Genomic DNA, 13,216 nt, shown 5'->3' with positions numbered 1-13,216 from the left:
AAGTAAGAGATAGAAGCTTGGAAGTAACAGGTAACAGACGTAGCAGTGGAATTGTAAAAATGTTCCTTATCTTTTCTAGAGAATTCAGTATGTCAATTCATCTAAGTATGCACCAACATGTGAAATATATTTTTAGCCGGAATTTTCATTGATAAAAAAGGCACTGGGTGACAATTGATTTAGAAACCTACGTAAGAAATTTGCACAGACACATTTTTTTGAAACAGCGTTATCTGACTGTATCGCTAGGAACTGAAGGGAAGGACGTGTGCTGCATGCAAATACTCAGAAGTGTACCTTCTAATCTCCGGTGTTGAATTATTGGTTAATCATTCTGTCTACTTTATCAATTACACCAGGTCCTAGATAAGCCCTGTGATAAACTTAGAATTCACAAATAAAGACTGTTTCAAAATCTAAGGCCAAGACCTTCTTCTAAACAGATGTTCCGTGAGACCGTGAACTTCAATTAAGCCGTTAAATCTTTAACTGTATCATAAACCAAGTGTATTTTTCATTGGTTTAACTTCCCACCTGGAACCATCCCACAGACCACTCCCTCTCCCACGATCCCTGAAGTCTATTTGGAGAAGGATCTGCGAAGTTTGCAGAGATATGGAACAGTTCCAACCCGGAGTAAAGTTACAGAGGTGTGCAGTGAACCGGTTGGGCCCTGTTCCGCTCGTGACCACCACGTGTTGCATCACGTGACCAAATATAGGTGTCACGTGGTTTTCACACTTCCCTCTCATGGTGCTGTTAATGAACTGGAACGTGTGCGTATTTATGAGCTTGAAATACCTCCCTCCATATTAGATTATCATTGCGTCTGAATGAATAAATCGAAATCAATAATTTCATTTCGCCGGTGTTTTGGGCTCGGTAACTGAAGTTGATTTTCTGACTTAATTTCAGTTCTTTTCCGGTTCTTTTCAAAGGCCTCTTCAGTCTCCTTAAATAGATTTTGTCGCACAACCGTCTGATCCCATCTTACCTGGTCTTAAAAGAGGACGCACCGAGCCTAAGTTAATTCCTCAATTGAAATGTTGCTAATTTTCCTCTTTCTTCTCGCGGTGGTTAACGGATTCTCACCCCTTTCTCCAGACCTTATAAGTGCTTTGGACAGCCAAATTCAAAAGGTTTGCTAATCATTAAAATTGCTTTTGAGTTTGATTGGAGTTAGCTTTATATCCTTACTGATTTTCATCTCTACCTATAAAAGTAAGAGAAATACAGGTAGAGATGATAGTGAGCCGACACAACTATTACTATTAGGCTACACTCCCATGAAATAGTTTCACGATAATCTAACCTAGCTCTGCATTGCGTAACAAATTAACAAAAAGTGATAAGATGAGCTCACCCTGTTCCGACCGAGTACCGCTATTTAGGTAACAGGATAAAAGCAGTGATCAGGAGTGCTGGGCGACACAGGTCGTTGCTCATTCCAGTGTGGGCATGTCTAATTGGTTTCCAACTGCCAATTTCACCGGCCATTTCACCACAGCATCCAATTTGCGGCTTGTTTGCTGACTTAAATGAGGGTTAATTTCTTATTCATGGTAGTTAGATTGTTGGTTTGTTGCAGGTTACAAGTTTGATGGAACCCCGTGCTGTTGCTAATGCTTTTATTAAAAAACCTTTCGTCAGAACTGAACAAAATTGTTTGAAATAGAACCATGACTCGTGTTTTCAATAGTATTCGTAAGATGAGAGCTTACAAGCACAGTATAAGAATCTATATGATGTCTTTTGAAATAATATATCAAATCCTAAAACGTACATTAAATCAAACTTTAAAGCGTACTTTTTGCGGGCTTGGGTTTTGTCGACCACAGTCCTCAACCAGAATACCATAATCTGAGGTCTTTACTTAAAATCTTAGACTAAATTCAGGATACAACACCTCGGGACAACTGCTGTTTGAATTTTGGTTACTGAAGCTTGATAAATTCGTTATAGCATAATCTAAGCAGGATGTATCATATAGACTCAAAATATTGCTGGCCTACTAGTTCGTCGAGAAGGTTTGTGAGAATTAAGGCAATAAGTTGCTGTTTTTATTGTGGGAATGCAAGAACGAGCTAAGCAACAAAAATAACTCAAATCATCGGATCTAACACAAGATAGTGTTTGCGTATAAAGAACCACGTTGCACGACCTTGGCAAAAGGATAGAATTTTATTAGAATATGCCTAGATGGCAAGCGGCGAGAAGCCAAATAACAGGTGCCATAATGACGGTAAAAACGAAGTGCCGAGCGTCTGCTTGCCTTGTTTTTATTAGTTTATTCCAGTAATTTTCTGTATTACTAGCAAGGACACAAGTTGCTGTATCGTTATTGTGGAAAGAGCTCCAGCACGATCTTGTTCTGAACGAATAATATTTAAATTGTTGTATTGAGATTTGAGAACAAATGCCAACGTGGTGTAAGTAATATGATGATCTTTTTCCACCTTGAGAAGGGTGAAAACGCTGAGGTATGCAACCTGCAATCCTAAGGTGATCAAAGCCCTTTCAAAACACTTTTAAGTATTCGAAAATGATACATAAATAAAAAATAAATAAATTCTAACATTTATTACACGCTTCGACGTTAAAATATACTTGGTAGTATTATAAACGTAGGTAGTATTAAGCATCGCTTTGTATTACGTCATTATTCCAGTTAGCTGAAACAAGGCCATATAATAATATATTGGAACGAGAAGTATCTTTGATTGGCCGAGAATTTGTAGAAGTAAATCACCTTCGCTCATAGTCCTTGGACCTTAAATAGGAAAACTTTATAAGGTTGAAGCGAATGTGCTTTATGCGTATGTGATCAACCGAGTGGTATTAATACTACAGCTAGTATTAATAGCATATAGGAGAAAACGACCGTACTTAATGGATAAGCTAACGCATCACATACCGTCTAGCTGCCTGGTATAAGTGAGCGGATAATAAGACCGAGATGAGCAGACCTGTTTGATCAGTGATCACCGATATTATAGGTACCGCCACAGAAAAGTAATCAGCGTCATTATTAACATTTGATTAAGAGGTAATGGTAACGTTTGGCCACTTTAATTGAACTTAACTAAGTGTTGATGAACGATGAAATAAAAAATAACCACGTTTCATCTCGTTAGATTTAATTATAGACTATTTAAATCCATCCGCAACTACCGCTTGATTTCTACTTCAGAGCAAGTCCATGTTTGACACCGATTTATTCCCCAGGTGGTAAAATGTCACGGATTATCCGGACTAAGTCTGACAGTGGTCCGGGACGGGGAGACCCTCTTCCACAGTGGGTACGGACACTCGGACATCATCTCCCAGTCCCCCGTCACCCCTGATACTCTATACGCTATCGGCTCAGTTTCCAAACAGTTCACTAGCTTTCTTCTGGAGTACTACCAGGAGCAGGGTATGATAGACTTGGTGCAGCCTCTCGCTCCTCAACTAGCCACAGCTAACGAGATATTCAGGATAACGGCCGGGTAAGCCTGTTAGTTTGTGTTCTTGTGGCACGTTTCCTTGTGGTACTAGAGCAATTGTAGAGTTCTTGTACGTGGAAAGGATCTTGAGTTTATACTTTATAGCGTAAAACATTTGGTTGTTGTGATCTAGACGTTCCTGTGCTTGGAATCTGTACTTTAAGATAAGAATCTGTACTAAAATAAGATGTTTTGATGTAGATAATACCGTGCCAGCAAGCTTTAGTTCCGCCAACGTCAGCAGGAACAAAGATAAGTAGAGAGTATTGTTGGCTTTAATGATGGCTGTCTAATTGTAGCTGTCTAATTGTGGATACGCTGCCGATATTATTTTAGAGGACAAAGTTCAATCGCACTTTGCAATTAATCTTTAAATTTCAAGTTAGAATATCATAACTATGTAAACTAATGAGTTGACTATTACAAACCATCTAATCATGTTATATGAGATCCTGGTGAAAATTCTGATCTGTCATCCAACATGGTTACGTGATACAAAATTGTTCGGCAGTTCAGAAAACGATAAGATAAACGTAAAGGATCTTCTAAGCCACAGAACAGGACTACCCAACTACATGGGACTGGAGTTTCTAGGGAACAGCACAAGACAACAACTATTCCAGGACTTATTCTACACTGAACAGGTTTTTATTCTTCTTTTCTAACGAGCATTTTGCCGAATATATCCCTTTTTCTGAAGGAGGTTGCTTCGATCATGTGCGGGATAGAAATTAGTCTTAGGTTGACCCAAAAAATCTGATTTTGGATGTGCAGGAGACGGTTTCCACATATTCAAACTGGCAGAGAAAGGGAAACATATTCAAAACGGATAAGAGAGGGAAATATAAAAATGTACTTGATTGAGAAACTCACCTCGAACCCCACCATTCAGGTGAAATATCGTCAATCCTTAGATGATAACTTAAGTAACACTGTTCCTGCTCTGGATCCAAATTCAGACTTGAATGGCTTACTTGAGTCCATAAAGGATGCTGCAAAATCGTCAATTGGTGTCATCAAACACAGGAAACGTAATCGCAGCGACGATGATGAGGTGAAAAACTTATCTAGCCAGCGTTACTTGTTGAGACAGCAGCTTAATGATAACCAGTCTTTAGACAGAACCTCACTTAGATCATCTATTAACTGCCTCACCAATCAGATCAAGCAGAGACTTTCTAACATACGATCAGCTGCTGCTGATGCTATCTGTAATACCATCAGTTCAACAACAGATAGTAAGAAAATGTTTGAAGCTGTTCGAACCCTGAACTTACCTAAAAGTAAAGCCCCTTCTAGTATTGGTGTTCATGATGAGCAAGGGTGCAATATTGCAACAGACACTGGTAAAGCTGCCGTAGTTGCTAAGTACCTTGAGCAACAACTTACTCGTGATGAAGCACCTTTAGAACCTTTTGTAGGACCTCCTCGCCCACTAGTTAAGCCTTTCACTAGTGAAGAAATCGGATCAGCTGCTAGAAGTCTCAAAAATGGTCGAGCTAACGGCCCAGATGGGATTCCTAATGAGCTTCTCAAGTATTCTACTGGATCAGTACACAGACGTTTTGCAGACATTATCAATAGAAGCTTCGAGACCAATTCCTACCTTGACCCCATTGGACAGGCAAACATTACCCCCTTACAGAAGCCAAATAAGCCCATTGGTCCAGTGAAGAATCTACGACCCCTCACTCTCTCAAATGCTGTTAGAAAGATTCTTTCAATGGCAACCTTGAAGAGAATTGAGAATAAAGTCAATGCCTTCACTGGTCCATGGCAATGTGCTTACAAGCAGGGTAGATCATGTGCTGACATTGTATGGTGCCAGCGTGTGATGTTATCAGTTGTCCAGAGGAAGAGGTGGGAATACCATCGCATGGGGATCGATATGTCTAGTGCCTTTGACACTATACGACGATCTACCATCCTCGATCTTCTTGTTGAGTGTGGCTGTGATGATGACGAAGTCCGTTTGGTAAGACTTTTGCTTTCCAACACCAAGCTCAAAGTCAACATCAACGGTACACTGTCTGCTGAATTCCAGAGTTTTCTCGGTGCATTCCAAGGTGACTGTCTGTCTGGATGCTTGTTCACACTTGTCTTAGCGGGTGCCTTGCGTGACCTCCGTAACAGGCTTGAAACTGCAACGAATAGGCCTAACCCACCTATCACCGATATTGGTCTTCCACTTGACAGTGAGTATGCTGATGATATCGACTTCAATGATGAAGATGAAGACAATCTGAGGGAGCTGTTGCCTATTGCAACAGAAGTCCTTAAAGATTGGAATCTCTTCGTTAACGAAGACAAAACTGATTTCACTCATGTGTACTTAGCTGAAAAGGGAGCTAAAGACGATCAGGGTAAGCCAATTGCAGGGAACGAGCTCTGGAGAAAGAGTATCACGCTTGGCTCCATGCTTTGTAGTAAGGAGGACATCTCTAGAAGGATATGTCTGGGATATGCCGCGTTTAACAAATACAAGAAAGCTTGGAACCATAAGATCCCTCTGAGCAAGAGGCTTCTGTTGTATGAGGCTCTGGTAGTATCCGTTTTAATGTACAATTCATCTTGCTGGGCTGCCCCTAAATCAGTATTGGAAAAACTAGATATTGCTCACAGACGTCATCTGCGATCAATTTTGAATTACAAATACCCTCACATCATCTCCAACAAGAACTTGTATAAACGCTGCAATAGCGAACCATTGTCAGCTAAAGTGGCTCGTAGTCGGTGGAGGATGCTCGGACATGTACTGCGTGGGCCTACAGATGGCCCTGCCTATTCGTCGCTTGTTTTTGCTGTCAACACCCTACAGCTTCAAGGGCGGCGTGGAAGACCGCAGTCAAACCTTTTCTCACTGATTCTACACGACCTTAGTGTCCGAAAATTATCGTTAAATAATTTATGTGATTTGAACTATTTAACGTTAATTGCTCAGAATAGAGTTAAATGGAGAAGTATGCAAATTGCATGACTTTTGTTTGAGAAAGATTAGGGGACAGAAATGTTTACTTTGTTTACTATCTGTTTCTTAGAGCTTTTGTTTATATGATTGAGAAAACAATAAAGTTAGAAGCATATCAAGTAAAAATTATAAGGCCAGTTGATTCAATCTCGTTAACGGAATAAAGGAAAATCAAGTTGTGTTGGGTCAAGAAATCAAATTGTCGCTGAATAGTGTCAGGCTGAAGAGAGATTACGCTTGACGTTTCCGTTTTAGACATGTTAGAAAGGGTCGCAATTCAACAATTCTTTGCAAAATCTGATTATTGAGATGTAAAAACGAATTGCCGATAATCCCCCAGTATATAAAATAATTCTGGCAAAACAAAACTAAACAATAAGAGTAAGACGATGGCTTGATATCGCTCGATTAATTACCAGAGGTATTAGAAGATTGAGGTATCGGAAATGATTCCACTATTGTCGGGGGAAAGCTTTTTTTAAAACAATGTTTTGAGTTCAGATTATACGAGGTTAGGTTTCGGACATTATTATTATTATTAGAATTAGATGAGCGTCTCATATTTTGCCATATCACCGCGTTAAAATCAATAAACAAAGTTTTGTCTTGTCACCTATTTTCGACTTCTGATGCTGAAGAAGAAAAACTTTTAAATCAATGGCACAAGCAGACGAGGAAAATAGACTAGACCGAGATATAGATACATACATCTTCCAACCAGATTCTGGTAATGGGAATATTAATCTAGACGGGATGTTTAACATTCTTCATTCCCCAATAAACAACGGCGGTAATGTTTGGAAAGTTTTCGTTTTTATTTTTCATCAAATAATTATCGAGATGCTGATATATTTCAACAAGTAATTTTCCCTGAAGTTTTGTCGGTTGTTGAAGGTTTGTGACAGCTCGTGTAGTGTTATACAAGTCACGTGATGGTAGGAACTATGACCCAGCTGCTTAAAAGTTAGAATAATCTCGAGAAAGGATAAACAGGTGTGTTTTGTGAAGAATTATAGTATCTTGACAACAAAATTTTAATCTTAAAAATTAGTTAAAATGGTTCTAGAAATCTAATCAAGGGAAAACGTCGCTTGTGATCGAGTTAGAGCTGATACCTCTTTCACTGTTATGAAATTTGTAGGCCCAGCTGGAGATTATATTTTTTATTGTGTAAAAAGAACTATTGCTCAAATACGCTAGGCCTGAACAGGCACAACTAAACGGTAAAACTCGAAAATGTTTACATAAGTACTTGGTTTTGCGAAACTCAGCCATGCCAATCTATAAAATTAATTACTAAAAGCTATAATAATGCTATAAAATGTATAATAAAACATTTTTACGCAAGTCTTGCTCTGAGCAGTTTACTGAGACCATTTAAGTTTCATTAATTGTACATTAGAAGTTCAATCCGAATGGAACTTTCGGAGTAAACAGCATTACTAGTGACTAGACCCTAACTAAACGGCATTTGCTCTTATACTTGCCGTTTAGTAAGGGTCTAAGTTTATTTTGTGGGTGATGTGAACGTTGTAGAATTTGTCGTTTATTGGGAGGAAGTATAGAATCCTTCTGGACATTTTCCAATTCCAGCTGAGTTGTGAATGTAAGTTTACCAGTCATTGTCATGAGAAATATGTACCAGCTGAATTGAACAGCTAGTCGGCTATGCAAACGGCTAGAAAGACTAATTAACTAACTACTCAATTAATGATCCCTTCGATAATTAAACTAGTAGAAGTAAACCAGCGATGGGGTGAGATGTGCCCCAGTATACAGTAGGATATTACAAATACAACAATATCAATAAATTATGGTTGATCCTTCACACTAGTTAATAAATATAAACATTAAATTAATCTACACTAAAAGTAAAGAATCAATGCTATATATTATATTAATCAATTATATCATCTCTCCACTTAACTCTTGTTTACTTTGAATTGCAAATAATAATAATCATGATCATAATCTTTATAATATTATATCAATGCGGTAGAAATCCAAGTATTTTGTTGGCACGCGATGCACGCGAATTTCTTAAATATTTGTATATATGATAGATAAGTGTGGCGGTGAAAGTAACCAGCCCCTCCCACCAGGACAGCAGGAGAGAATACCGCGGATCATGGCACTACAACAACTGGTTATACGTTGCAGCAGCTCGTGCTGGAGAGATCATGTCAGGACGGACCTACGAGCAGGACCTACAGAGACTGGTGTACAGCAACCTGGGTATGCGGGCTGGCACGCTCAGTGATAAAGAGTTTGTGGGCAGGAATAAGGGGAGAATTGCTAAACCTTACCTTTATTTGAGGGGAGAGAACAGATTTCTTGGAGACGAAGTATGGCTCAGGTTTGCTGGACAATGTTTTTTTTCTCGTATTCGTCTTGTAAATCGGACATTTGTTAAAACTTTGATGCAACACCCGACCCACTTCAATTCTCAACAGTGGTCTTCTAGCAATGATTTCTTGGCCCACAAGGGCATATCATAAATATGCTTTGTCTACTCTGTGGCAACCCTCCAAGGGATGATGCCGGGAAAATGAGGGGGGAAGTTGGCAGATCGAATGAGGAGGAATTATAATGTTTTTTTACCTGACCACCAACCGCTGCAGATCGTGGAATCCCTCAATGACGCCAGCAGGAGGATTGCTAGCGTCAGGTAAAGACATGGCCCTGTGGATGAACTTTCTGCTTGGTGGTGGTGTTCTCAATTCCAGACGAAGACTGGTCAGATCCCAGACTATTGACAATATGTTCCACAAGCTCAGCGAGTACAAAAGTAAGTGTGCTTCAAATATTTTCTTCGCAGCTGAGTTAATATCAGTCGAATGAATATCATGAACGTTCTCTGGAAGGTTACTTGTAGTTACCAGTAACTAGTTACAACTTATCGGATGTTATTTTACTAGACATTGCGTGAACGGAGGTAATTTTGAACGGACATTAAAATGAACAGCTCGAAGACATTCATGATCAATATTTAATGTAACAACCTCATCGGACTTTGTTTGAACGGACATCAAAAAGACCGCTTACAGGGTCTCCAGCGTCCAATTTATGTCCTTATGTAGTCATTAACCCGACTGTTCTCAGATTGGTCCCGACCCTTTCCTAACTGGAGTTCTAGTTGTGTTGGATATGGCGAGGGCTGGTTTCTCTTCACATGTCCTTTAGGTGAGCTCTCCTTTCACTGCCCCTCTGAGTGGGTGGCAATTTTTCAGCTGTCCTTTGCATCTAAGTGAGCGGAGTTTTCTTCTTATGAAACTGTTGTGTCATAAGACGTCCTGATAAATTCTTGCCCGTGAACACACCAATATCTTTAAGCATCAAGTTTAACACAGCTAACAAATTCAGATCACGATAACCCTGAGTACAGCCATTCTGGTAACTACTACAACGTCCATTATTCAAAGATCAATCTCTACCCGGAGCACAAACTTGGTGTTTTCTACGCTTTCTCCGGAGGACGGGCCAGTCTGAACAGAAAGCTGTTCTCTGTTCTTGATGTGATTATCCTAGACATGGTCCTGAACGGTAACCTGGACCCAGACATATCCTCAGAAGTAGACAGAGAATTAGAGTCATGGGGTGAGTCCCCTTTCTCCTTTTTGATGTTAAATTTTTGTGAAATTTAATCAAATTGATTATTAAAGGACTTTGGAATTGAATTCTGCGCCAAAGCATAAACTCAGATATTGAGTTAACGCTGCCTTAATCACTTAATTTCAAAAATGCAATCGCATTCATTAGATTTCTTGAATTCCATCTGTTTGGTCTAATAACATTAAATCTCAAGTAGCTGGGCCACAACTCACTCAAGTGAAACTTCTTGCTCTTATCTTTATTCGATTGGACCCTCTCCAAATCTCAGCTGGTGATGTTTCAGGCAAGTCACTGTCCTAATAACCAATCCACTCAGGTTGCCAGAGCAATGATTTACCCGTACTGCAAGACCGGCAGAAATGGCAATCTCAGCATCAGTCGATAGGTGGTGTGTCTCACCAGGAGAACCTGAATCAGCTCCCATCTGACACTAACATTAAAATAATGAAGCTCCAGTCTCCGATGGACGTCCGGCCGCGCCTTACTTCCGTCCATCTGGGAGTTTTCAGACACCCCTTCTTAGGAAAAGCGGAGTTGCTTTATGACCACAAGCACACTCCTAGACTAGTACTCAACGACAGGTGGACCTCACGGATATATGAGGTTAAAGGAAACCACAGTGAACATAGTGGCCACAAGAAGAAGATAGACACCAGCGAGGAGCCGCTTGTCTTACACTGTTTCTTTGACAACATCCCCTGGCTACCTGACCATCTAAAGGTAATCTACAATTATTTTTTCATTAATATTATATTATTAGGAAAGATTGATACATTTATTAAGGTTACGAAGATGGAAAAGAAAATGTATTTTCATATTGAATCAAAACAAACCATATTTTGTGTTTTGGAGACAATAAGATCAAACAAATGGTAGTTTGTGCGTCTTATTAATATTAGTTATTTGTTGAACAACAAAATGTTTATTTCAGGATGATGCACAAAACGAGATGCTTATAGAAATAGAACCACCTGCGTCTCCTCACTCGAAAGTTCAGAAGATAACAATCAAGAGGTGGATCAGTTACGACATGGACGCGGTTTCCTTCACTCGCGTAAAAGATTGAGCGAAATAATTTGTTCATCGTTTCACTTCGAATTCAATCCATCTTGGCAATGGTCGAAATGTCAATTTAATTGACTTTGAATCATGAATAGTTATCACATATCAGAAGAAATGAGAAAGCAAGATCAGACTATGACAATTCAGAAATTTCGTAAGTGCATGCTCTAGTTAGATACATATTGTTGCCGTTCTTTGTTCTTTGTTTTAAATGGTAATCATGAATCTGGACACTGGAATCAGTCGTTTTGAAGTTATATAAGTAGCGTCTGCGTAAGTAGCGAGGTGCTTCGAAATTAATCTTAAACGATTCCTGATCAGTGATCGTTCAATTTAGTAATGCATCGCTGTATGATCTGTGCACTGCACTGTGGATCCGACAAATATTTTTGATGCCCGACCCAGTATTCTGGGCGGCGCTCAGCCTGTCATGCACTCCGCAAAATCTCTATTCAATTCTATGATTATGAACAGAAATATAATAGCATAGCCTGGGGTCCCCAGGTAAGGCCCAGTAGTGCATCGAGCTACAACATACAACCACCCGTTAAGGAAATGCTACCGTGTTATTTAATTGCAATTGTCTGCTGTAAAACAATTTTGCTCTAACCAGAGCCCTCTCGCTCGAATTGCAATAGCGCGAGGCCGTCGCGTTACGTAGGGCCAGGGACAAAATTATATTTGGACCGTTCTGTTAGTGTTACATTTGCAATTGTAAATTGTAAATTGCTGATTTCGATTTTTATTTATAATGCAGTAATTATTTAAAGTTAAGGTGCACAACTTTTTTCTGCAAATTTTTATATTACATAGCTCTTCATTGATTGACGTTGTCAACCCTTCCAGATCGCTGCTCTGCGAAGCAAGAATGCTTGTTTGCGCGGCGCGTCGAAGCGGCGAAGTCCTCCGAAGCTCTTCACAATTAGTATTACTTAAAAACCAAAACTAACTTGCATCCAAAAGCGTAAACAGCTCAATTCTCGTTTTAAGCTTGTCTGAAAAAAAAATATTTTTTGCTTATAACTCGTCAAGAAATGATTTTCGTGCTATTTTAAATAACTATACTGGTAAAATATTTGTTTCAAGACCGTCGACGAGTCCATTTCGGCGCGCGTCTTGGTTTACCTGGGGCCGGGACCTCAGGCTATCATGTTCATTAACGAATAGAGATTTGGCGGAAATATGACAGGCTGAGCGCGGCCCAGTAAGTCTTGGTAGTTTATAAACCTATAACGTAAAGGGAAGTACCGAACAAAAATAACCAAGCTGAGTAAAATTTATTAAATCAATCTTAATTGACGATGCCAGTACAACATACAATGCAACTTTTATTGTCCATTGTTAATAGACTAGCCCGGCGCGCGCTAATTGTATCACACCGTGACCCCCACGGTTGTTTCACTATAGTGCACAGGAAGACTATAGTGCAAAGAAACTGCTGCTCACTGCTGCTAACTGTTGCTAACTGCTGCTCACTGTTACCTTGGGACCCCAGGCTATTATGTTCATGAGTGCATGAGTGCGCGGCTCCCCTGTATTGTAGAAACTCTACAGGGGTAGTGAAACGACCGTGGGGTCACGACGTGATACAAGGTCATACAACGTATGATAAGCGCGCGCTACACCGTAGCACTTGCCTCGCATGCTACTTCGAAGAAATTTAGACGAGTAACATGCGTCAAAACTTTAATTGCAACTTTTATTTTTACATGCTATGCACTACACACTAGCTCGTGGCTCTGCTACAATCTCGAGTCTCTAAGCACGATAACCAATAACGCAGCGCGTCGTTATGCATTGGGCGCCCCAATAATTATTAATTATATTGTAATATATTAGCTAAGTTTAAATACTAACTTGTATTTAAGTTTTTACATCAAACCATGGATTAGATTGGAACAATTTTGAGATAATTTTGTCTCATTCTGCTTTGTTTGCAGCGTCACATTTACGATTTGATAAAGCGTTTAATTTATGTTCTCAGTTCTTTTGAGGACAGCGAAATTTTGTGAGCCCCAGTGGAGACGGGTATCATCAAGCTTTAAAGTGAGCTAAACACGTTATATTGCACAGTGGGTTTATGCAGACC

At 39.7% G+C, this 13,216-nt stretch overlaps 1 protein-coding gene across 1 annotated transcript; it reads left to right on the top strand.

Moving 5' to 3' along the window:
* The first annotated feature begins 991 nt into the window (after positions 1-991).
* On the top strand, positions 992-11,893 carry LOC134812054 (penicillin-binding protein 4*-like). The gene is made up of 9 exons (XM_063819241.1): positions 992-1,139; positions 3,226-3,488; positions 3,997-4,129; positions 8,556-8,809; positions 9,075-9,241; positions 9,556-9,636; positions 9,817-10,050; positions 10,382-10,785; positions 10,997-11,893. Exons 1-9 carry the CDS (start codon positions 1,044-1,046, stop codon positions 11,129-11,131), a joined length of 1,767 nt encoding a protein of 588 aa, XP_063675311.1. The 5' UTR covers positions 992-1,043; the 3' UTR covers positions 11,132-11,893.
* Positions 11,894-13,216: the final 1,323 nt, after the last annotated feature.

Source organism: Bolinopsis microptera, chromosome 2 (genome assembly GCF_026151205.1).
Source record: "Bolinopsis microptera isolate Bmic1 chromosome 2, MBARI_Bmic_1.0, whole genome shotgun sequence".
Taxonomy (NCBI): domain Eukaryota; kingdom Metazoa; phylum Ctenophora; class Tentaculata; order Lobata; family Bolinopsidae; genus Bolinopsis; species Bolinopsis microptera.
The sequence above is the reverse complement of the archived record's forward strand: the minus strand, read 5'-3'. Positions and strand labels throughout refer to the sequence as shown.